The sequence below is a fragment of the Ilyonectria robusta genome (genome assembly GCF_021365365.1).
Source record: "Ilyonectria robusta strain PMI_751 chromosome Unknown BGZ61scaffold_4, whole genome shotgun sequence".
Taxonomy (NCBI): domain Eukaryota; kingdom Fungi; phylum Ascomycota; class Sordariomycetes; order Hypocreales; family Nectriaceae; genus Ilyonectria; species Ilyonectria robusta.
In genome coordinates this window covers 1535876-1560351 of record NW_025764438.1, presented here as the reverse complement: position 1 = coordinate 1560351, position 24476 = coordinate 1535876, and the positions used below count along the sequence as shown (strand labels likewise).

Below are 24476 nucleotides of genomic sequence, written 5' to 3'. Positions count from 1 at the left end.
CAACCCATCCACTGTTGCGCAAGTCCATCTCCATGTCTCCAGCAGTCTACTTCGCTCCGTCTCCACTGCCACCGGCACGTACATTGTCACCGCCATCTCCATCATCTCCGGTGTTCCCAGTGTACCGCGATTTCTCCCTTTGGCGATCACTTGGGGCATTCGTGTCCTCGTTCTGGTTCTCAGGCTCATCCTCGAACTCTTCTCCCATGAACATCCCCTCCTTCACCCTGGCCTCATGCCTCCAACACAAATCCTCAAACTTGGCCCATTTCCGCCTGAACCACGCCGAGGCCTCTCGTTCCAGCTTGCTTTCTTTCGAGAAAAGTCGGTGCCAGTGGAACTTTTCTCTCAGATTCCACACCATTGTGCGAGGTGTACCCAAGAAATCTTTCCTCCCTTGCCGCGCGCGTCTTGTCCCCTCCGTGGAGCGCTCAATCGACTGGAAGAGTTTCGCACCCCTGGGTGACTCACAAAACTCGCATGGCCATGGAATTGTTTTTCTTGTAGCATCTGTGAACAAGCGTTCGTGGGGCCGTGTAGTGGGAACAGCAACATGTCCGCACTCGTGCCGAAGTGTAATGCATCCGCCTCGCGGACATTTACCCATTCGACCTCGATTCCAGGTCAACCACCAAAAAAGACACTGGTGGCCGAAGATGTGACCACAGGGGAGATGTGCCTTTTGCTCTGGAAAGAAATGGAAGCCTCTTCGTGAGCCAAAAATAACGCCGCATATCGAGCATGCAGTGCCTCCCTGGTCGTCACGCAGGTTCTCGACATCAGGTAGCAGTTGAACTGGGGCCGCTCTCACAGCAAGGTCGTAACTCAAAGGTGGCTCCTCGGGCGGAAACGGTGGATGGTCACCAGAGCTGGTTCCTATGCCGCTGGAGTTGGTGTCTGATTGCGAGACAGGGGCCGGGCTCTTTCCTTTGTGGTCAAATTCATGAATAGCTGGTGCGTCGTTGGGCAGTGTGTCGTTGGGCGGTGCGTCGTTGGGTGGTACGTCGTTGGGCGGTTCGACGATGTCATCAATTCTAGGGACCATAACCTGGGGAGGCCTTTGAATGGGAGGGGGGTGGTGGACTCTGGAGTGGTTCTCGGCCTTCTCAAAGCGACGGACCTTTCGATTTGGCATACCGAAGAATATGCGCTCAAGAATCCGGGACGAGGTCCCCGACTTGGAAGAATTCTCCTTGGGTTGAGACATGGTGAAATCTAGAGTGTGTCTGGTTGGTGAAGGTTGGTGCAGGTTGGTGCAAAGACGAAGAGGGTGTGACGAGACAAGTGAGGCTTTGGGGGGCACAGCTCACGATGATGAGCAATGGGAACCGACGCGGGAGGCAATGGAATGATGATTGTCGACAGGAAGTCTGTGTTGGTAAATGAAGATGATGGCTTTGAGTAATGGATGGTGTAGCAATGGATGGTATAGTAATGGGTTGTGTGTTGTGTAATGTGTGCTCTGTGGTGTTGATGGTGAGAGAGTGGGAGAGTGATTTTGGGGTCAAGGAGGGAGATGGGGGTTTTGTTGACCCCAAGCATCTCTGTCCGGGCATCTCTTTCCTTGTAATTGATGGCAGGATGGATTCGGAAGGGTCTGGTTTTTATCAGAAAGAGGATCCTGCATCGTGGCGCAAGCTGCTCTTCCCCGTCTTGTAAGTTGTAGGTCGCGGCGTTCTTCCCACGGAAAGTCGAGAGGTAGAGTCTCTGCGTCAGAAGGAGGGCTTCGAACAGTAAGATGTGCTTCCAATACCATGATGTGCCTTGATTCCAGGCCAAATATTCGTATTTACCGCTGTCCTCGCATTGCTGGCGGTTGCCTTTGTAGGTGGTCAACTAGTTCCCTCCATATCCCAGAGCAGTGCAACCCGCACCTGCCTCCCACTAACACCAACATCAACGGCTGCCTGCCCCACCAAAACCTCTCTCGCTGATCAACACCATCCCAGCTACATCACAACGTCGCCACGACCGCTCTTACTTCTTCACTCAACGCATCGCATCCCGACGCGACTGCCTCCTCGCCAAAATGCGGTTCCGAACCGAACTCAAAAACATCCGCACCTTTGCGAGTATGACCTGCCTTTGACTCGTCTTTGAATGCCGAATGCACAGTGCTAAACATAGGCCAGAACTCACCGCGGCACTCTCCTCCCTTGAAAAGATCGCTTGGTTGCGCCTGAGCGATGACACCGCTCGCTTCACGGTCATCCCAGACATGGGGTCTCAGGTCTGGGCGTATGTCTCTCTATCTCGTTGCATTCGCCCCTGCTGCCAGTGAATTCAGTGCCTCCGGCGATTCTGCGCTCTCGGCACTATCATGAATCCACCCAACTGCCTGGCCGAACAACTCACTGACTGATCAGCTCTCTCTCCATGGACTTCATCTTTGACAACTACCACATTCAATCGGCAGAAACTTCCAATACCATCAACCTCGAACTGCCGCTTCAACCACTCCAGCGCGCCCTCAAATCTGCCCTCAACAGCATCTCGGCGTCCCTCCGCCTCACCAAAAAAGATGGCATGCCCGTGCTCTCTATGACCATCACCACGAACACCACCGCCAACGCCCCTGGCCCTGCAAAGCCCTCTGCTACTACTGGTGATGATCCCTTTGATGACGATGACATGTTTCTTCCTGAGCATCTCGAGACTTCCCTTCGGCGCGAGCATGAAAAGATCATCACCCAGGACATCCCGGTTCGTGTCCTCCACCCAGAAACTGTCGAGACTATTATGCAGCCCAAGGTTCGTGAACCGGACGTCCACATTCAGCTACCACCTTTGCTCCAGCTCAAAGCTATCTCGGACCGATTCACCAAGCTGGCACTTGCATCCAACTCTTCCACTGGCACAGCTGCCACCAAGGCTCCTAAGCTCGACCTGAGCGCCAACATGCACGGCGGCCTCCGCCTGCGCATCGCCACCGAGACAACCGATATATGCAGTGTGTGGTCCAACCTCGAGAATCCGGAGCTGGATCCCGCCCAGCTCGACTGCCCCGTCGAGGACCACCCGAGCACCAAGTTCCGCGAGGATGGCCCGGACAGGTGGGCCACCGTTCGGGTTGATGGAAAAGACTGGAGTAGAGTCCTAAGTGTTGGCCGACTTGAGGGCAGGGTGATTGCATGCTTCGCCGACGACCATGCCTTAATCCTCTACGTCTACGTGCCCCAGTACGATGATGCTTCAGCCCAGGACTCCGTCGTCACGGTGCGTGCCCTTCCCGCTCGCTACTATCATCTCACTAACAATGACTAGTATTACGTTCAATCTTACAGTGTTTGATCGGGGGCGGGGTCTGGTTTATGGCGTTCAGGTTCAGATCAAAATAGACGGAAGTCTGATGGTTTATCATGGGAGTTGGCAGGATATGCGTTATTGTTTAATCCCAGAGACAATGTTCCATAGATGCGAAGGATGGTCATACCACGCAAGATAAATGTCTGACTGCATTACAACTTCGTATTCCGTGTACTCGTAAACCCAGCGGGGTCTCGACGATACACCACCTGGTCTAATTTGCGGTGATCCAAAAAAAACAACTGATTAAAACAAGTATCCTCCTCTCCAAAACATACAGCCCAACGAATTACAGCCGCCCGTGATCAGGGTCCTCCCTGTAGTGCTGTACGCAAATTACACGAAAATCATAGTTCTATTATACATGACAGGGTGGTTCAAGACGTAGTACCCCACGAAAACGCCAGACGAACAGGCCGATGCCAAGGTCGCACAAAAACACCATTTGCGCCCATATGCTCAGTTATTCTTATTTAGCCATAACGTCGATATAGCGACCGCTCTTGCGAGGCTTCTTCTTCTCGCCCGGCCGGCGGGGTGCGGCAGCGCCGATAAGGTCGTCAATACTGCTGGCATTGCTCATGCTTGTAGTAGGTCTGGACGGAGGGCCAACGGCAGGTCCTCCCAAGCTAGGGTTGGACACGGAACGGGCCATGAGCGGAGGAGGGGCTGACAGACCCAAATTATCCATCGAAGGAGCCCTCGTCAACTCCGGGGTTGCCGAGCGCATGTGAAGTGGCATGCCACCCGACGGCGCACTACTAGCCATCGGCGGCGGAGGCGTACCAGTTGATTGTGGTGGGGGAGTTCCAGAGACGGAACGAGGAATGGCCCTAGGGGGAGGGGGGGTGGCCGTCTTAGCTGGCACGATCTCGGCGCCAGGCTTCTTGTTGACCCATCGCTTCAAGTCAGGATCGTACACAAAGCTGCTGGCCTCTCCCAGCTTCGCTCGGATAGGCTTGCCGGGCGATTGGTCGCCGGCAGGAGGAGGCGTATCTGCCTTCTTGCCAAACCACCCCGAGAAACCCCAACCTTTCTTAGGTGACTGTTGAGCAGCACGCTTCGCTAGTTCCCAGTTAGTCGCCTGTCTCTTCAACTGTGGATTATAAACTTACCATCCTCTTCAGCCGCCTTACGGAACATCTCATCGTTCTCCCGATCTCTATCACTCTTCGATTGCTCCTTGGGCCTCAAAGAAGGCATGTCATCGTCGTCGTCATCCATGAAGCTCTTCTTCTTGGGCTTTGGCGTATCATCTACATCCTCGGCAGTTGACCCCAGGTCAGGCTGATAAGAAGGTGGTTCGTAGCCATATGGCTGGAATGATGGTGGCTCATATCCATCACTGCCACTTTCAGCAGTGTTGGCTTGGCTCTCGGGCGCAAGGGAATTGGAATTGAGCGAAGGTGGCTCGTATCCATAGCTCAGAGGCTGATATCCCTGCTGAGATGAATCGGTGACCTTGTCCTCACCACCTGTGGGAGATACAGGCATGCTAGCGGATGTGGGAACGCCGAAAGGTTGATATCCGCCAAGCTGACCCCCCTGCATAATTTGAGCAGCTGGTGCCAGTCCCGGGGCTACAGCCATACCAGAGTCCATCTGGGGGAGAGTTGACTCAGACGCCGAGGGAACCAGAGGGGTATAACCTCCAGACGGTGCCGAAGCTGGAGCAACTCCTGGGTATGAGGGCTCGTAAGAGTTCCGGGGGTACTCATTTGAGCCTCGGTCCATGGAGCTCCTCGGGCCAGGAGTGTATTGGGACGTAGGTTCGTAAGGGTTGGACGAGGGGGTAGCCGTCACCGCCCCTGGGGCATACCGCGATCCTGCAGCAGTTGCCGCAGGTTGAGCAGTCCCCATGGGGTAGCCTGGTGATTGTCCACCATATACTTCAAAGTTGGAAACAGAGGGCGACCGGCTCATAGTCGGCGTTGTCGCAATGCGGCCAAATGGGCCAGTCTCCCCCTCGCCACCGGGTCCAGTTCCGTTTTTCTCATTCTCGTCTCCAGCGACGAACTTGTTGAATCGGTTCCACATGCTGTCTGAAACCTTATTCATGCTGGGCTTCGAGATCCAGGAATTGGTCTCATCCTTAGGAGCTTGCTTGAGTCTGGTCATGAAGTCCTCCAAAGCAGCTTCCAAGATGGCGTGGTGATAAGGTGACCTCTTCGTCTGGGAGGTCATCGCAGTTGCGATGGCATCGCAGTACTGCAAGGCCTTGTCCCGGTAGCCGTACTCGGCGAGAGTCATAGCATGCTGGAGCTTGTAGGCAGCAAGATGAGGAGTTCCGGCCGCGGCTGCGAGTCCTCCTGCGAGTGAAATGCCATACTCGTATACCTCGCTGAGCTGAAGAGCCTCGGTTTCCTTGGCAAACTGGTCAGACTGCTGATGATGGTCCGAGCCCAGGAGCACAAGGTTGGCGTTAGGGTCGTCAAGGCCACCAAAGACGGATGCATTCCTGCCGAAGAGGAAACAGATATGGGCTGCTTCGGCTCTCCCGTAGCTGGAAAGGAGATTTCCAAGGGCGTTCAACCCGCGAGTGTCATCGACACTGCGGTTGCTGAGGATAAGAGACAACGTCTCCCGCCACTTGTCCAACCCGTCGAGGGTATCCTTTGCAGGTCCCAGGCCAGCCTGAGTTGACATAAGTTGGAGACCAGCTCGAGCATGAACAGGGACAAGCTCATCGACACAGTCGTCGAAGTTTCCGGACAGAACCTTGTACAGTGCCGCCATCGACTCGTTGTTGTGGCCAGGGTAGTTGACCTCCTTTCGGACGAACTCTTGTGCAACTTGCTTGTAAAGATCGCCCGACACCGTGTGAGAGATCAACATGGCATGGCCCCATAACCGTTTATCGACAAAGGCCCAAACAGCCTTCTCCCGATCACCCCTCAATAAGTGATGGCGAATTTGGTCCATGGTTGACATATCAGCTCCATCAGCTTGCATTGCAGTGACGGCGCTAGGCCCAACACCCAAACCTCCAACACCAGGGAATAGGGCATCGTCATCTGCAGTGGGTGTGATTGTACCAGGTGAGAGAATGTCTCGCACTGCCTTCTCCACTGCTGGAGTGCCCTCAAGTATGCCATCAAACTCGATGAAGATACGAAGGATTCTCCATAGAAGCAGGCGCTCAATAGCACGTTTGGACTCCAAAGAGAGCTGGGAGTGGATTGAAATCTCCGGGACATCCTTCTCCAACGTCTCAATGCCAGCAGTCAACCAGGCGATGGTCTCCTTCTTCTTGGACTTGCCCTTGAGAGGGCCTGGGAACTTGGCAAGGCGGTCCTGAAGCGGTTCAATATCCTTGACATTACGAACCTTGACCTCACCAGGTGTGCGAATAATAGTTGGCACACTTTGGTTCATGCCATATCGAGGCACGCTGTTAGGGAAAGACGTGACCATGGTACCACCGACACCCCAAGTGAAAATCGGGGCACCCTTCCATCGCTGAAGAGGATCCTTCTCCCGTCCATCAGTTGGCGCAACCATATTCATCGTAATGGATTGGCCGCGAACTCGGCTGACGGGAGCGTACGAGGTATGTGCCGGCCGAGTAATAACTGGGGAGGTGGCCGAGTGGGCGGATGAGGGACGTCGAACATGTTCGGAAGATCTCGTTCCTTGCTTGTGGCCATATGCGGCGCTGGGAGACTGGGTCTGAGCCCGAGGAGGTGGGACAAATCCAGCCTGTGCCGTGGGAGGAGCATGTGGAGCATAAGGCACATAGCTCGGGCCTGACTGCTTAGGGGGGGAGAGCGTCAACTGCCCGGCGTAACTGGGAGGTGGCGGCGTGCGTCGAATTGCCCTTGGAGAGTTTCCAGGGCTGTACCTGGATTCGAGATGAGAAGGGGGGTGCGTAGCGCTCGCAGACCTATTAGGAGTCGTTTGCTCCTCTTCTTCATCAACCTCGCGGGTTGGGGGTAGAGAGGAAACGCGGTTCAACCGTGGCTCATAGGAAGAGCTCATTCGGCGTTCTGCCAGTGTCAACTCCCCGTTAGGGCCATGGTTCGTCTCACAGTGAGTCAAGGGGCTCGACGTTCGAGGTTGAAAAGGCAGGATTGGTGGTGGGACTGCAGATGATGCAACAGGTCCGTAGGAAGCGTGTCCTTTCGTAGCAGGGGGGGCCGGAGAGTAGCGGCTATTGATAGGCACCGGGGGAGCCGAATGGTTCCCGGTAGCCCCAGGAGCCGGCGAATATCTAGAACCGTTGGTGGATGGCGGAGGTAGATGGTTCGCCGGGGTTGAAAGGGCAGCGTAAGGGCTCACCCGTTCGGGGGACACCAGGTTTGCAACTCCAGTCGGATGAGTGACAGGGGGTTGGCTAGGAGCAACCGGGTGCGCGGGCAGAGGTGGAGGTAACATCTGGTTCATGGTCGGAGGCGGGGGAGCTGGGTGAGCGCCATAGGCCATTGGAGGAGGATGCTGGGCAGGAGAGGGAGCACGCAGGCTAGTTCTCGAGCTTGGGCGAGGCTTGGGTACCATAGGCAATTCCTCAAAGAAGCTCTCCTTGTGTTGAACACCAGGAGTTGGAGGTTTATGTTGCATAGGGGAAGCTTGATGCATCGGCGGGCCTTGGCTCCCATGACTCGAGGTGGGGGGAGAAAGAGAATTAGACGGTGGGCCAGGCATGAACATGCTGCTACTTCTAGGCAGCGATGATCCCTGAGGAGGAGGTGCAGAAGCTCGAGGAAGCTGATGCATGCTAGCTCTCTTTCGGGGCTTCATCACAGGGGTGACAAGATCCGTAGGCAGGTCATAGGGAGACGAATATCCTCCCTTGGCCTTGTCCACAAAGCTTTGGGCCCTCGGCAACCCAGGTCTCTCAGCAGGGGCTGGTGTGTTGTGCTGCGGTGCTGATCCGTATGGGGTCATCGCCGGCGCGGGTGTACTATACATGCCACCAGGAGCAGTCTGTACGGGAGCCGTCGTTCCAGGGGTATATGAGGCTGCTCGCTGAGTCGTTGGCTTTTGAGGGAGGTAAGGGTTTTGCGCAGGAGCTGGAGCCGGCTCGTCATCCTCCAATAAACCTTCGTCATCGCTGCCCAAGAAAGCTGCTGGGTCAACCTCTTTGTTTTCCGGTGGTGTGCTGTCTTCTAGAAGGAAGTCATCGTCATCGTCGTCACCAAAGGCTGCCTCCCATTTTGCAGCCAGATCTTTGGGGGGTTGGCCATCCTTAGTTTGGGCCTTTGAATCTGCCTCTGCAAGGACTTCCTCTGGCTCGTCTGACTCCTCTGACTCCTCTGACTCCTCTTCGAGAGTAGACTGGCGCGAGAGGGAGCCAGGGTTAACTGAATCCAAAACCTGCATGGTAGACTTGCGCTCCAGAGGCTGCACTGGCAGACCATTCAAAGCGCCATCCGCCTTAGAATCCCGAACTTGGCTGAAGAAGTCATCGCCGGCTCCATCTTCCTCGTCAAAGGAGCTAGTAACGGCTGCGTTGGACTTCTCGGATGGCTGCTCCTGTCCAGTTTGGGAGATCAATGGAATACCCTCCTCATATCGTGCCTCAGAGTCCTGTTCATCGGGTTCTTGAAGGTCCCTGCCAATGGAGATTGACCGTCCATGCTGCCTCTTAGGAGCGGCGAGTACGGCGGAATCTTCCGGGGCATTCCCCCTTTGGTACTCCTCCTCCTCGGCGTCGACGTCTCTTTCGTTCTCTTCCAGGACATCTGCAGCCTGGTTCGAAGGCAGTGGTTGTCCGTACGAGTCCGAGCCTGGGGACATGGGTGGCACAACCGGGAAAGAGTTTGTTCGATCTGAAGGAGGCATGAATTTGAAGGGATCAGTGTCCGTGCGGGATAGATTCCAGTCACCCTCATCATCGTCGCCAAAGGTGATATCGTGGGATACGGTCCGAGCGAAAGACATGGAGCTAGCGTGCTGTGAGGTCGAGGCCTTGGGTTTAGAAGTTGTCTCAGCCTCGGGGTTCTCTGCGGCGGGCTCGGTGGGGAGCTCCTCGATTGGGTGCTGCCCAGCTGCTGGCTCTTCGGAAGCTACCCTGGCATCGCCTTCATCACCATCCTGTGAAAGCGAAGCATCGGAAGATTCTTCGTCACTGGAAGTCTCCGAATCGTCGGGTGATGAAGACTCTATCGTTGTAGGCTTCGCGGGCTGGATAGGGAGGGATGATGGTGTCGGCTTGGTCGCGTCGGCGGGTGCCTCAGTGGGAGCAGCAGCCCCATCCGGGTTATTGGGCATCACAGCCGGATGCCATGATGAGCTTGATTGCTCGGCAGCCATGTCGAGGCCGAGTCAAACAAGGCGAGGAGGCGTAGTTGAAGACAAGACTGTGAATGAAGCAGAATACTTCGCGATGGCGTCAGCAGCTGGACGCGGGTCAAGGGGTTGCAGATACGAGCCACTGGATCGGCAGCCTCAGGGGCAAGGGGCGCGCCGAGATGCTGGCGGGGGAGCTGGCGCACCTATTATACAAAGAATCGAATGTTGTCGTCTCAGGAAAAGTCGGCCTTCGCCATAGCCGGGTCGAGTGTCGAGGGCGTTTGCGGAATGAAGGAGAAAAGGGAGTCCGGAAGTTAAGGTACTGTACAGATCGCAAGTGCAAGTTGGCATGTACCAAAAATTAGCCGTCCCGAGCGAGCCAAGTGCCGTTTTCGTTCCTTCCGCTTCCCTGCTTCCTCGACCGGCCGGGCCCGCTACATCCGCCACTCGACACAGGCGTACCCACTCTCCGAAACCCCGAGTATTAGCCGGCCAATGCCTAGCTCCTCTACATGTGACAGGGATTTGTCCAACTTACACATGTACACACCCTATACCATCCACGATGAGATCTCGAAGTAATCAGATCAAGGGATTGTGTATCCAACGTTTTGTCATTTTTTTTTTCTAATTTCGGTTCCTTCATCTACGCTGCTATTATTCCACCTCAGCTGAAATTTATATTGCCCTTTCTTAGTCTAAATCATTAGAACCAAAACATGCACATCCCATTTTTACAAGTTGATCCGTTCCATGTACTAGCTGCGACATGGATGATGAATTACATGCAAAATCCAAACCCGAACATAAAAATATAGCAATAGAACACTAATATGTATTCTAATATTAGCTTTATTAAATATGCCAGCCTTTGGTATACCTTGCACCACTGTTAAAGAATCGCTGGTTAGCACGTCACCACTAACAAGTGATCTGAGAGTCGAAATTTAAGAAAGTGAAGATCCATCTTTTGAAGTAATTATATCGTCGTTATGAGATTAAGTGGGGTCTATAAACAATTATAAAATTATACACCTCTTCCTCTATACCTAGCCGAGGAACAAATGACATGAGAATTTCTCAACAGAAAGATTTTAAGCGCCGGTCGTGTAGCTTCGATTTCCCGAAGGACAAAACACCCCACCATCACTATGCGTCAAGGGCTTGGGCCTCACACATCTTGCGATACATGCCGCCTTGGGCAATCAGTTCCTGGTGCGTCCCCATCTCAGTGATCTTGCCTCCATGGAATACGCAAATGACATCCGCATCCTTGATAGTGCTGAGGCGGTGGGCGACTGCAATGGTAATGCGGTCGCCTTCCTTGGCGGCTTCAGCCAGGGCGCCCTGGACTATCTTCTCGCTCTCGGTATCGAGAGCACTAGTAGCTTCGTCGAGAAGTAAAACCTTTGGGTTGCGGATGAGCGCTCGCGCAATGGCGATACGTTGCCTTTGACCGCCTGACAGTTGTGCTCCATTAGAACCGGCCGGTGTGGCAAGGCCTTCAGGCAGTGATGAGACAAAGTCCCAAGCGTTGGCGGCACGGAGAGCCTTCTCAATCTGAGCATCAGAGACTTCTGTCTCTCCGGCGATGGAAGGATCGTCGATGCCGAGGGCGATATTATCTCGGATGCTGCCTTGGAAAAGCGTCGGCTCTTGCTGGACGAGACCAATAATAGCACGGTAGAGGCGGGGACTGAGCTTGGGAACGGCAGTTGAGGCGATGCTGATGGTGCCGCTGCTGGGATCGTAGAAGCGTTCGAGCATGGCGATCATAGTCGATTTGCCACAGCCAGAGGCTCCAACCAAGGCAACAAATTGACCAGGCTTGACCTGCGAGACGATGAATGTTAGCACTATTCGGGAAGGACGCTGTTAAATATTGAAGTTTGGCGGCACTTACGTTCAACTCAATGCCCCTGAGGACTGCAGCGTGAGGCCGAAGCGGATACGAGAATCGAATATTGTCAAGGGTGATCGGGCCTCCCGACTTGGGTCCATTGCCTCGATTCTCGGGCGTCTCCTGAACGGTCGGTTCGAGTGCTTGGAGCCAGAACATGTAGTTGGCGGCATTGAGGCCCTTCGTCATGCTCGTGGAGAACTGGAAGAGCTGAGCAGAGGCTTGTCCTGAGAAAAAGACGCCCAGGAAGGCGACAAAAAAGTTGTACATGGTGATGTCGCCAAAGGAGAGGAGCCGACAACCATACCAGAAACCCAGGGCCATGAACCAGTACTCGATGGATTGAGTCAGGCCAAACCATACCATGATAGTTAAGAGGTCCTTGGTCGATCCGGAAACAGCGTGCTCCAGCTCTGCGACATATTTCTCCAAAACAGACTCTTCAATAGCCAAAGATGAGACGGTCCGGATGGCGTTCACAGCCTCGGATGCAATAGAAGCGCTAGCCGAGTACCGCTTTGAGGTGTTTCGATCAAGCTTGGCATCAAAGCGAATCTTGAGGTATCCAGAGCCGACCAGCGGGGGGAGACCAGCGCATACAACAACCAGGCCAAGGTTCCAACTATGGGCGATCGCCATGATACTGCAAGCCGTCACGTTTAGTACAGCAATAAGAATCAGTGCGATGTTGAACCCCATCAGTTCCAAGATCGACTGGGGGTTAGAATCAATACGGCTGGCCAAGGCGCCCGTGTTGTTTTCAGTCCGGTCAAAAAATTGGAGATCCTGCCGGACCATATCTCGAAGACATTGCTTTCGGTACTTGTGGTTGAGGTGCTGGGCGACAGTATTGGAGGCATAGCCTAAGAAGAAGTAGGAGACCAGGGCTCCAGCAGCCATGACGATGAACATGCTGGCAAAGAAGTTTCCCTTGTCTCTCATCTCCTTGCCAGCCAGATTGAAGACGTCCATAACTTTGGCGAGCAAAATGGCTTGACCGGGGAACAAGCCAGTTGCTCCGAGGCATCCCACGAGCACAAAGAAGTACGACCAGCCCAGTTCAGGAGACTCGCGGAGGAGTCGGAACACGACTGAGAGGAAACCAACCTGCTTATGATTATCGTAGTTGTCGCGTTCTTTCTGGACCTCCATACGGTGCTGGACCTCAGTTTCGTAGCGAGTGATGGTCTTGGTGACGTCCAGGTCCGTCTCAGTGGCAGCATCGTCTACCTCGGTTTCGGAAATAGAAGACTCGGAAGAGACGGTCAAATTCTGGATTTTCACAAGTCGAGCGTAGGCGCCATCATCTTCGAGGAGAGACTCGTGAGTGCCTTGTTCGATGATTCGCCCCTTGGACATGACGACAATGTTGTCTGCTTTCCGGATCGTGGCGAGCTTGTGCGCGATGACAATGGTAGTTCGGCCCTCGGATGCCTTGTCGAGAGCTTGCTGGACGACACTCTCTGCGTGTGGATCAAGAGCGCTGGTTGCCTCATCGAGAAGAAGTACCTTGGGATGAGAAACAACGCTGCGAGCGATGGCGACACGCTGCTTCTGACCGCCCGAGAGCAATCCACCACGCTGGCCAATTTGAGTGTCATAACCTTCGGGGAGCTCGGTGATGAAGTCGTGCGCGAATGCCATTTTGGCTGCATCCTTGATTCGCTCCATTTGTTGTTCTAGTGGTGCCTTTTCCAATTCTGTCCCGACCAAACCATGTCGAATGTTGTCGAACACGCTTCCTTCAAAGAGCACCGGTTCCTATGAATTTGTTAGTGTCTAGCATCTCAGGCAAAACAAACCCAGTCTTACCTGTTGAACAAGGCGGACGTTTTTCCGGAGCCAGTTGAGGTTCAACTTGTCAATGGGACGGCCATCCAACTTGATGGATCCGGACTTGGGGTTATACCACCTTTCAATCAAACCAACAATAGTACTCTTACCCGAACCACTTTGACCCTGAAAGCAAGTTAATTAGCATGTCATAGAAGCGAGGTGCAGTGAACTTACCACAAGGGCCGTGACTTTGCCCGCAGGGACACGCAGAGAGAAGTCGTCGAGAACTGTGATTCCAGGTCGAGTGGGATAGGCGAAGCTGACATTCTCTAGCTCAACCTCGCCAACAGTCTCAGCTGGAATTTCTCCGGATTTGTCCAGAGGGTCGATAGCGGATTTCCGGTCTATGAGTTGGAAGAGCTTGCCTGCAGCGGTGATGGCGCGGCTGAAGTCAACCGAGTACGGAGCCAAGGTGGTTAAGCTAATGGCGGCAATGACAACTGACATCAAAACTCTACATGCAATAGATTAGAAATTAGACTACGGGCAAGGGGAGTGGGAAGGCTTACGTGAAGATGGTACCAGGTTCTTCGATCTCTCCTGTGGAGAGCATCTTAATGCCCTGCCAGAAAGCAAGTCCGAAGCCAAGGTAGATGATGGTATACTCGGCGGAGAACATGATGCCGAAAAGGGGAGATATCTTTTCCCCGACTGCATGGGCCTCAATAAGGTACTTGTCAAACCTGTCGACAAGCCTAGCGCGCATCTCAAAGGCGTGGATTGTGCGCACACTGGCTATGATGCCTTCAGCAAACGAGTTGGCCTGGGCATGGATCTCGAGAATCTTGGTCTCGTGGCCGGCTTCGATTCCAGCCACGACGCCTATCACAACCATGGTAGCCGGAGCAATGCATAGGCAGATGAGGGTGAGCTTCCACTGGACAACAAAGGCAATGATAAAAGCTGTCACAAAGGCAGCGATACCCTGGAACGTGAGTCCGAGCTTTTCAGCAATGCCAGCTTGGATCAAACGGCCGTTTGATGTGGCCTGAGTGGCAATAGAACCTCCGGTCCCGAAGTCGAAATATGCCACCTCCTGGCGGAGAGCGGCGCGAAGATATTCATGGCGGATATTGCGCACAACGCGGTACGCGGAGTAGGTCAAGAGGGTATTGTAGATGTAGGAGAGAAAGAACCTGCCAATTCCCAAGTACACAAAGTAGAGCCTTTATTAAGTGTTAGTAACTGTATCGGTTTTTTTTTTTTGGCTTGCATTGCCTTGATGCGTGCTGTATTGGCTGGGGGACGACAAAGGGGCACTCACGCCAGCTCGGATACATCACTACGGAATTTGGCGGGAGACGACACGCTGGAAGTAAAGTTGGCGATGACGGTGATGAACTTGCCAAAGATGAGGTTTTGGAGAGCGATTCCGGCGCCGGACGCGATGGCCGCAAAGAGGGCGATGCCCTGCAACGTATACTCGAGGGGACCTGCGTGCGTGAGGATTCGCTGCGAAGCCCAATCGTCAATACTGGCCGATTGCTTTTTCTTTTCGGGGGATTATTGATTACCTTGTAAGCACTCCAGCCAGTCTCTAACTGGGGCTCATCGGGAGTCGGAGTGGCATTGGACGATAACGCCACATCACCGGCCTTCTCCTCGATACTCGTGTCGACGCCCATGATGTTTTGGATGTTGAACAAGCTGCCAACTGCAGTATTGATCGATTGGCGAAGATGCCACGGTGAGCGAAGCTGCTGCTGTTGTGATCAAACCAGGTCGATTGTAGACGTCGAGAGAAAATTCGGAGGATCAGAGCCACAAGGCAAGAATCATATCATGAGCGGGATTGGTCCAACCAAGGGAAGGGCAAGCGCTCTTATTAGTTACAGAAAACTCAACACATTTGAGGGCAGTTCAAACGAGCGTCCGACATGTGAGGACGCGAGTAACCCACTGAGGCTGTGGAATAACTGATGCGACGGGGTGGAATATGATTTCAAAGCTAGACAGACGACGGAGGGCGGAGGACGGAGCTCTTGGGGTCCGGACGGAGCCCCGAGAAGAACGATTTCCGGAGAAAATCAAGGTGCAGATGGAGAGAGGGAGCGATCGTCCCGTACGCGTAACGGTGAGGGAGTCATCCGAAACGGAGACCAACAAGGATCATGATAACTTATGGGGCGATGGACCTGTGGCTTGGCCTTAATTCATCTCTCCTGCGTTTGCCCGTATGGCCTCAGAGTATGATGTGAAAAGGCCAAGTACCCGGCGATGGAGTTGGCCCGCTTTACCGAGGCCGTGAGGTGGCCAAGAAGGCAGCCTAAACGCGGAGACCAAGGACTGGAGCGCCAAGAAGCCGCTGCAAGTGTATTCGCACAGAAGAGAGCATTCACTTGGTGCTGTCGGCGTATGTAATTACGAATACGCCCCGAGGGTCAAGCATCTGATCCATCATCAAATCTGAAGCCCCTCCGATTAGACGTTGTGGGGCTTGACCGGAAGGCGGGAATGGGGGCGGAAGACCCTGACCAGCCTAGATTCGCCCATGAATCCCTGCTTGCGTCCGACTAGGGAAAAGCAGATGATCTAGGCCAGCTCTGATTTGCTGTGTCGGCTGCACGGTCATTGAGGAATCCGCCCCGGCGCATGCTCTGCCTGTCGTTGGCTCTCTCGTAAATAGAGCTCGCCAATGCCGGATCCCGCGCGTCCCGTCCTCTAACAAGATGTCTGCTGCATTTTGCCCTCAAACGTCATGACACGGTGCGCCATCTAATAGAACGGTGACTTTTTGCGACTTTTCTCGGGGCCCGACCTGCACGCTTTCCGTGATTTCTCCCATCCATCCTCAATCGCAGTCGCGTCCCTACGCCAACCGACCCGTTCCGATTGCCGCTGCATTGCCCGGTTCGTCTATCGCTATTGGCGAGGTAGCGCTGTGCAAGCTGCTGTCTCACACCCGGCTTCAGGTAAGGGAGGCCCTTGGGAGCTTGACGGAACAGGGGAATCGTGAGGCGTGAAGCCCCCCGTCGATAATCATGGACGACGACAACTCACAACTTCCTGATGTCGATGCCCTGGGCGATGGCCAGGATGATGTCTCCGATTCTGCCCAGAACAATGCTTCCTCCTCTTCTATTCGACGAGCTGTCAGTCCACGCCCCAACCGCATTCTCCAATCGTACACCCACCTAACTTGCTTTTCTGCAGTGTGACGCTTGTCGAACCCGCAAGGTACGTACGTGTCAGTTGGTGCTCTATGTCAAAATCCTTGCCTATTTGCCGCCCGCATTAGACATCCCTATACAGATACCTTGGCGATGCATAGGTATAACTACACATGGGTGGATGCCATCACCTCACCTCATCCCAACCCCACCGACGAACTGTCACACGGCCTCTTGAGTCTTCCATGCCATATTAGCCACCTGATTAACTGTTCACTCACAACAAAGGCGCCAAGCTAATCGTAAACAATGTGGTGTAGATCCGTTGCGATAGGAACTCCCCGTGTTCCCATTGTGTACATGCCAAAATACCCTGCACCCACGCAGATACACGCCCCAAGGAGAAACGCACCCGCATCCTTCTGTCTGCCCAATAGTGAGCATCCCTCCTGCGCTATTCTCCTTGATTGTAACCGCTTTGGCTATCATCAAGGCAAACCGTGCTACCCCCATGTGATGTTAGCAGGTCCAGGAGCTAAGCTAACCCCTGGTTACCTCGTCATGTAGTGAGAGAAAGATCGATCTCATTGACCGCCGGCTCGAAGGGGTCACTCGTCTGCTTCAGGAGATGAAGACTAGTATGCCGGCTTCTAGTGGTCAGCCTGCGGCTCGGGACAAAAGCACTCCAGCTGATAGGACATCTCGACCATCGGCTTCATCGACCTCAACACCCTTTGGTCACGCAGTTCAACCTGCTTCCGATAGCCCTGTCATTGAGGGCGAGTCCTCGCTAGCTGCCCATTCTGTCTTTGCTAATGAGTTTCTCCAAAATGCCGTTGGAACAGGCGCACTCCAGGGCGCAAGCTTGGAAATGCGCGAGACCCTAGACTCACTCCACCACATTGTCACTGCTCTGAAGCAGCAGCCTCCTGCCAGCGAACTGTCGTACACATCCGCCAACCAGGTTCCTCGCCCCACACTTCCAGGGATTCAGTTACCACCCATTCAGAAGACCGTAGCCATCATTCGCCGATCCAAAAGTGAGTTCAACCATCCGTCGTTGTCTTTGAGATCGACGCGGTTTCTTTCCCCTGACCGCTTTGTGCTTACGGGCCCTTGGGACTCCTAGACAATCCATCAGAGATAGCGGCATGGATCTTTGAGGTCTGCCCTTTGGATAGTTTCTCGGACATCTGCCTCGGTGTTTACTTCTCTGAAGACTATTCCGAATCCGACTTCATCATCTCCAACACCGGCATGATGTATCTCTTTCAAGAATTTGGGTATAGCAAACCCGAGGGAAAGGAGAGAGAAGAGAATCTATCGTATGCTACAATGTGCCGTGTCAATCTCGAGACGGCCCTGAGCAATCTGCCCCTGCATCTACCCGCCAATTCGGGCATGATCAGAGCTCTTCTTTTGGGAGTCAGCCTACCCCTCTGCTCCTGTTATGATCTTCGGCGAACTAACTATACATCCAGGCCTATCACTCTATCGAAATTTCGAAACCCTCGCTTTCCTGGACCTTGACGTCAAAGGCATCTGAACTATGTCAGACACTCGGATATCATCGAGCTTCATCAATGAAGAATGACCGATCCGAGGATAGTGACCGGAAGCAATATCTCTTTTGGTCCATGTATTTCATGGATAAGAGTCTATCACTGCGCCTAGGTCGAGCATCGACTATTCAAGACTGGGATGTGTCTGTCCCCATACCCTCGATGGATGACACCTATATTACTCCCTTGTCTGGATTCTTTTCCAATTGGATCAAGACTGCCCGGTGCCAGGGGAATATATATGAGAAGCTATACAGTCCGGACTCTGTAACTCAGCCCGCTCATGTGCGAACAGCTCGGGTCCAAGCTATCGCAAAGGAGCTGGAGGATATCAGGATACAGACCGCTCATGTTAGCGTAAGTTTTTGTGTCGTGTAGCTGGTCATCCTAATTGGACACGGACGCACTGAGCCTGAGCTAATCAGCACATCTAGGACGAGTGGTTGCAAAAGACTCACCAGAGCATTGGGGGCGCAATGGTACAATTCATATCCCTTTCGGATGACGTACTCCGTCTGTCACTCCTCACTCTTACGTATCGAGCGAGCCCGGTTCCTGAAGGTTCTCGTACTATCTTTGTTCCAGAGTGCACTGACGCCGCACGAGCAACGCTCCAACGGCACCAAGAGTGTATGGCTTGTGTTGATAACACGGATGCCGATGCACTGTATTTTCCTTCATATGTCCACTGGTGAGTGACTCCTCAAGAATGATCCGGCCTCGGCACCCTGGAAGGGGTCCCCAATGCCGCACTACTGGATCTCTTCTGACGAATGCAGGACCTTGATGTTCGCCCCCTTTATCCCATTCATCGTCCTCTTCTGTCAGGTCATCGAGACTCAGGATGAGAAGGACCTCGCTAGTCTCCACAATTTCATCAATTCCATGGAATCTGCCCCAACAGTCTCGGATGCTGCGGCCAAAATGCACCGGCTATTCCAAGTGCTTTACACTGTAGCTCTCCGATACGTCGAGTTTCGTACCTCGACACCGCCGGCGAACGAGACCCAGGCGAATGCCGAACTAAACACATACCTTGCCGCCCTAGGCTTCCCTCCCGTGGGCCCAGACAATCGACAGCAGCAGCATGTGGTAGGGTTGGGCCATAACCAGGGCGAACAAGCTTTCGGGCAACAGCTAGCAGAGGGTACAATAGATGGAATGCAGGGTCAACGGGGAGCGAACCCGATGATGTGGATGAGCAACACGGCGCAGCTCGAAGATTGGTTCAACAGTAATCAGCAGATGATGGAGTTGATCGAAGAGCCGACTTTCACTTTTCCTCAGTAGGGCGGGGAAAGATAGGTAAGCAATTGTTCACGGGATGTATCATGTATAGTATGGGATGGTGTAGAAAAAGGTTTGACCTGGGTAGATATCCGGAGTACATAGAAATGCGTCGATGCACTATAGAATTCTCGACTTCAATCCTTGCATCTTGTCATTTTAAATAAGGAGTTGAAACATTGTGTCGTCAGGGCGGCGAGCTGGTGAATTATGTAGAGTGTACGGAGCATGTGAGAAGAGCACCCGGTTTAGAAGAAACAGAGATGGGGTTAGTTGTGCGTGCATTTCGGTATAATATCTGAATATTTTCTAAAATTACACTCACAAACACTTGTCAAACCTGGTTTTAGTCGAATTCGAGATGCAAGATGCAAGATCTAACGATATTGTCGAGGGTAACACGCGTATCCCACGCAGTTCAGTGGGCGACCCTGGAAGCCCCCACATCAGAAGTTGCTGGAGGGTACCTGCAGGTACCAATCTCGGAGGTTAACGCCTGCTCCACACCCTCACAAGCCCCAGGCTACCTTGTACAGCCAAGTATTCGTCAGCCTAAGATACCGCTGCATCCGTACGCCACTGCTCCACGTCACCGATCATCCCCTGGCAGCTAAGCTCGGGGGATATGAATAGGCTGCGACATGATACACTATGATCTGTCCTGTCATTTTGAGCCTCCAAGCTAGTTCCCAAATCCATACCAGCTCGACGGCCTTGAACACGGCGATCACGCACCTCCCAAATCCGATTATATTTTCGCCTCCCTCGCTGTTCTCGATCTAGTTCGCAGGCCGGACACCAGACGCGCCGAGTTTTGCCTTGCGACTTTGCCTACCTTATGCGACAAGGCCAAAACCAGGGAGAACTACCGCCGCCACCTCCCGCGATCGCCCTTGAAACGGATATCACCATTCCCTATCGAACCCACGACAACGACATACCGCAAGCAGGAAACATCGCCCTTGTTGTCGTCCGGCGCAGCATGTCTGAGAAGCATTGCTCGCTCGCCGCCCTCGACTCGTGATCTCGCTCCGCATCCGTTTCCCACGCCTCTCCATCGCCTGGAGCTCGACGCGGGATGCCTCCCTCACCGTCCTACCGATCTGCCGAGCCGCCCGATTCGCCCACGCATGACTCCGACTCCGACCTCGATCTCGACATCCAGGAGCTCGACCCCATCGCTGCCGAGCCAGCCCGCGGCTCCCGACAGGACCGCTCCGCAGCCGAGCAGCAGACGCCGCGGATAGCGCTGCGAAACCTGCGCATGGGTGGGCTGCGACGCGCGAACAAGCGAGGCCGGGGCTATGGAGACCTGGGCCAGAACCGTGATGGGAACGACGAGCACTCGCAGTCGCTGTTAGGGGAAGAAGCCGACGGCTCCGGCCAGCGCTGGTCCGAAGGGAGTGGCTACAGCGAGGACAATCGACCGCTGCTAGGTGATCAAGACTCGCAGCCCCGGCGGTCCTTTGGCTCTGAACGTAGGCCGTCTCGCTTTGGGCTTCCCAGCTTCATCTCCGGGTCAAAAAAGCCAGATCGGAACGATGCCGACGACCAGGAGGAGGACGACCCGTCTGCGTCCCGACATGTGGCTGTAGGCTCGAGCCAGCCCGTTCGATTCCCCACCAATATCATCTCCAACGCCAAGTATACGGCCTTGACCTTCCTCCCAATCACGCTCTACAACGAATTCTCCTTCTTCTTCAACATGTATTTCCTCCTTGTGGCTCTCTCGCAGGCCATCCCTGCCCTCCGAATCGGCTATCTATTGACCTATATTGCTCCTCTGGCGTTCGTGCTGTGCATTACCATGGGAAAAGAAGCGTTTGATGACATTGCCCGAAGGCGCAGAGACATGGAGGCGAACTCCGAGGAGTACAAGATCATCGTGTTCCGTGACCCTGATCTGAACTATAACAATATGCGGCAACGGAAGTCTCTCAGATCAGAGACGGCGCGAAGAGGATCCAAGAAATCAAAGGGCGTGCGAGATAGCCTCTCGGATATCGTGGAAGAAAACGATATCGAAGGTGTGCAGCCGTCTTCCGCCGTCCAGGAAGTCAGCCGCAAGTCCAAGGACTTGAAAGTTGGCGACGTGCTTAAACTCAGCAAAGGCCAGCGTGTTCCAGCTGACGTTGTCATTCTGAAGTGCTACTCTTCAGAAACCCCCAATCCTGCGGCAGCTACGGAGATGGAGATGGAGCCCGTTGAAGAAGACGCTCTTTTGGCGTTTGGAGATGGCGAAACGGATTCTGCCCCCAAAGGAAAACAGCTTGCAGAAGAAGCACCAGAACACGAAGATTCCAGCGACGCCGCTGGGGAGACGTTCATCAGGACCGATCAGCTCGACGGTGAGACTGATTGGAAGCTCAGACTGGCATCGCCCCTTACGCAGAAACTCCCGACCGAGGAATTTGTCCGCCTCCGTGTGACGGGTGGGAAGCCCGACAGGAAGGTTAATGAGTTCTTGGGTACCATCGAGCTCGTGGATTCTCGGAAAGACGCTCTGGCACACCACTCGTCCCCGCAGCAGAACCCCGATGCCTCCAAGTCTGCCGCCCTCTCCATCGACAACACTGCCTGGGCCAACACAGTTATCGCCTCTCAAGCCACCACATTGGCTGTTATTATGTACACTGGTCCTCAGACGCGGTCCGCCCTATCCACAGCCCCTTCTCGCTCAAAAACTGGTCTCCTAGAGTATGAAATCAACTCGTTGACAAAGATTCTTTGCGCTCTGACCCTGGCGATTTCGGTCATTCTGGTTGCCCTGGAAGGGTTTTCCAACACGGAAGGAAATATCTGGTACGTCAAAATCATGCGGTTCTTGGTCCTCTTCTCGACCATCGTTCCCATTAGTCTGCGTGTAAACCTCGACATGGGGAAGAGCGCATACTCGTGGTTCATTCAACGGGATCCTGGGATGCCTGGCGCCGTCGTTCGAACTAGTACAATCCCCGAGGATCTTGGACGCATCGAATATCTTCTCAGCGACAAAACTGGTACCTTGACGCAAAACGAAATGGAAATGAAGAAAATCCATGTGGGCACAGTGTCCTATGCCAACGAGGCTATGGACGAGGTGACCTCGTATGTCCGACAAGGATTTCATGTCCAGGCCACGACAGACCCAGCATCCCAGAATATGCTCATCACTCCGTCGTCAACTTACTCAAATGCTGCAAACGTGGGTGCAACGCGTACGAGGAGAGAAATCGGAACTCGAGTCCGCGATGTCGTGCTTGCCCTTGCCCTCTGCCACAACGTGACACCGACCGTTGACACGGAGGATGGCAAGGAGGTCACTTCGTACCAGGCCTCCTCTCCCGATGAAATTGCCATCGTCAAATGGACAGAGTCTGTTGGTCTGAGGCTGGTCCATCGTGACCGGAGGAGTATGGTTCTGGAATTCGCCGAGAGTGGAAGACCTATTGTCCGTGTCAGGATCCTCGACGTGTTCCCCTTTACTTCTGAGGGCAAGCGTATGGGCATCATTGTTCACTTTCACGAAGATGTCAAGGTTAAGAACCCGGACCTGTCCAGCGGGGATATTTGGTTCTTCCAGAAGGGTGCCGACACTGTAATGGGCGCTATCGTTGCGGCCAACGACTGGCTTGACGAGGAAACGGCAAACATGGCCCGCGAGGGTTTGCGAACACTGGTGGTCGGCCGCAAGAAGCTTTCCTATCAGCAGTACCAGGAGTTTTCTGCTCGGTACCAGGAAGCCTCAATGGCAATCACTGGACGTGACGCCGGGATGCAGCGTGTCGTATCACACTACCTCGAGAATGACCTGGAACTTCTTGGTGTCACCGGCGTGGAGGATAAGTTGCAGAAGGATGTCAAACCCTCTCTGGAACTCCTCCGCAACGCCGGCATCAAGATCTGGATGTTAACTGGCGACAAAGTGGAGACGGCGCGGTGTGTAGCCGTCAGCTCTAAACTTGTCGCCCGCGGACAGTACATCTACACTGTTGAGAAGCTTAAGAAGAAAGACAATGCTCAGGACCACCTCGACTTCCTCCGCAGCAAGACGGACGCCTGTCTCCTCATCGATGGCGAAAGTCTTGCGCTATTCCTGACGCACTTCCGCCTCGAGTTCATCTCTGTCGCCGTCCAACTGCCTACTGTGGTCGCCTGTCGTTGTTCCCCGAACCAGAAGGCCGAGGTCGCTCTGCTCATCCGCGAGTACACTAAGAAACGTGTGTGCTGCATTGGAGACGGAGGCAACGACGTGTCCATGATCCAGGCTGCCGACGTGGGAGTCGGAATTGTTGGCAAGGAGGGTCGCCAGGCCAGTTTGGCTGCCGACTTCTCTATCGAGCATTTCTGCCATCTCGTCAAGCTGCTTGTCTGGCACGGCCGGAACAGCTACAAGCGCAGCGCTAAGCTCGCGCAGTTTGTTATCCACCGTGGTCTCATCATCGCCGTCTGCCAGACTATGTACAGCATCGCCATCAAATTTGAGCCGGATGGTTTATACAAGGTTCGTTCATATCTCTGATGCTGTGTATGACCCTTACTGACACATCTGCAGGACTGGCTCCTTGTCGGATATGCTACTGTTTACACCGCTGCCCCTGTTCTGTCTCTCGTCCTCGACAAAGATGTCGACGAGAACCTGGCTAACCTTTACCCGGAACTCTACAAGGAGCTCACGACGGGTCGGTCTCTCTCATATCGGACCTTCTTTGTCTGGGTCTTTGTCTCTATCTACCAAGGCGGCATGATTCAAGGCCTGTCACAGATTCTCACCGATGTTGACAGCCCCAAGATGGTCGCCGTCAGCTACACGGTTCTGGTCCTCAACGAATTACTCATGGTGGCGATTGAGATTACCACATGGCATCCCATTATGATTTTCAGCATTGTGGGAACCTTTCTTCTCTTTATCGGCTCTATACCCTTCCTCGGTGGCTACTTTGACCTTGCATTCCTGATCACTTGGTAAGTTTTCTCTGGCTCTAAACCCTACTATCCTATGCAGTAGCTAATAATGATATTCAGGGGCTTCGTCTGGCGTGTACTAGCCATAGGGGCCATCTCGCTGGTCCCGCCATATGCCGGGAAGCTGATTAGGAGAACGATGAAGCCTCCTTCGTACAGGAAGGTTCAGAGCACATGAAAACGCTTTTGCGATGATGGGATTTGCTTTGTTTTGGGCGTTGGAACACGTATGTGCATTGTTCGGTGTATAGGATCCCAGTGTTACCAGTAGAATTACACTTCGTTTTCTTTGTTCCTTGA

The 24476-nt window shown here is 53.8% G+C and overlaps 6 protein-coding genes across 6 annotated transcripts; 3 read left to right on the top strand and 3 right to left on the bottom strand.

The window, feature by feature from the left end:
* Positions 1 to 46: 46 nt before the first annotated feature.
* BGZ61DRAFT_529016 (uncharacterized protein) lies at positions 47 to 1207 on the bottom strand (the record flags this gene model as incomplete). The annotated part of the gene is made up of 1 exon (XM_046253343.1): positions 47 to 1207. One exon carries the CDS (start codon positions 1205 to 1207, stop codon positions 47 to 49), a length of 1161 nt encoding a protein of 386 aa, XP_046108556.1.
* A 722-nt stretch (positions 1208 to 1929) lies between these two features.
* Positions 1930 to 3533, top strand: BGZ61DRAFT_165811 (checkpoint protein Hus1/Mec3). The gene is made up of 4 exons (XM_046237521.1): positions 1930 to 2072; positions 2133 to 2238; positions 2367 to 3216; positions 3265 to 3533. The coding sequence occupies exons 1-4, from the start codon at positions 2030 to 2032 to the stop codon at positions 3289 to 3291; spliced, it is 1026 nt and encodes a 341-aa protein (XP_046108555.1). The 5' UTR covers positions 1930 to 2029; the 3' UTR covers positions 3292 to 3533.
* A 242-nt stretch (positions 3534 to 3775) lies between these two features.
* On the bottom strand, positions 3776 to 9558 carry BGZ61DRAFT_529014 (Sec23-binding domain of Sec16-domain-containing protein; the record flags this gene model as incomplete). The annotated part of the gene is made up of 2 exons (XM_046253342.1): positions 3776 to 4371; positions 4422 to 9558. 2 exons carry the CDS (start codon positions 9556 to 9558, stop codon positions 3776 to 3778), a joined length of 5733 nt encoding a protein of 1910 aa, XP_046108554.1.
* Positions 9559 to 10686: 1128 nt separating this feature from the next.
* On the bottom strand, positions 10687 to 14898 carry BGZ61DRAFT_529013 (P-loop containing nucleoside triphosphate hydrolase protein; the record flags this gene model as incomplete). The annotated part of the gene is made up of 7 exons (XM_046253341.1): positions 10687 to 11370; positions 11441 to 13198; positions 13250 to 13396; positions 13448 to 13727; positions 13783 to 14439; positions 14538 to 14725; positions 14788 to 14898. The coding sequence occupies 7 exons, from the start codon at positions 14896 to 14898 to the stop codon at positions 10687 to 10689; spliced, it is 3825 nt and encodes a 1274-aa protein (XP_046108553.1).
* Positions 14899 to 15990: 1092 nt separating this feature from the next.
* On the top strand, positions 15991 to 19414 carry BGZ61DRAFT_445224 (fungal-specific transcription factor domain-containing protein). The gene is made up of 8 exons (XM_046245053.1): positions 15991 to 16365; positions 16427 to 16450; positions 16704 to 16819; positions 16951 to 17423; positions 17513 to 17808; positions 17865 to 18302; positions 18380 to 18636; positions 18725 to 19414. Exons 1-8 carry the CDS (start codon positions 16255 to 16257, stop codon positions 19233 to 19235), a joined length of 2226 nt encoding a protein of 741 aa, XP_046108552.1. The 5' UTR covers positions 15991 to 16254; the 3' UTR covers positions 19236 to 19414.
* Positions 19415 to 20310: 896 nt separating this feature from the next.
* BGZ61DRAFT_474411 (P-type ATPase-like protein) lies at positions 20311 to 24354 on the top strand (the record flags this gene model as incomplete). Its single annotated transcript, XM_046248574.1, has 3 exons — positions 20311 to 23715; positions 23767 to 24176; positions 24237 to 24354. The coding sequence occupies 3 exons, from the start codon at positions 20311 to 20313 to the stop codon at positions 24352 to 24354; spliced, it is 3933 nt and encodes a 1310-aa protein (XP_046108551.1).
* Between the last annotated feature and the right edge of the window lie 122 nt (positions 24355 to 24476).

What these genes read in the sequence shown, in the direction of transcription:
- BGZ61DRAFT_165811 (XM_046237521.1), top strand. Translation starts at nt 2,030, where the DNA reads ATGCGGTTCCGAACCGAACTCAAAAACATCCGCACCTTTGCGA. An exon ending in AAACATCCGCACCTTTGCGA is followed by an intron (nt 2,073 to 2,132) that starts GTATGACCTGCC and finishes AACATAGGCCAG; the next exon opens with AACTCACCGCGGCACTCTCC. An exon ending in ATGGGGTCTCAGGTCTGGGC is followed by an intron (nt 2,239 to 2,366) that starts GTATGTCTCTCT and finishes CTGACTGATCAG; the next exon opens with CTCTCTCTCCATGGACTTCA.
- BGZ61DRAFT_445224 (XM_046245053.1), top strand. Translation starts at nt 16,255, where the DNA reads ATGGACGACGACAACTCACAACTTCCTGATGTCGATGCCCTGGGCGAT. An exon ending in CCTCTTCTATTCGACGAGCT is followed by an intron (nt 16,366 to 16,426) that starts GTCAGTCCACGC and finishes GCTTTTCTGCAG; the next exon opens with TGTGACGCTTGTCGAACCCG. An exon ending in CATCATTCGCCGATCCAAAA is followed by an intron (nt 17,424 to 17,512) that starts GTGAGTTCAACC and finishes TGGGACTCCTAG; the next exon opens with ACAATCCATCAGAGATAGCG.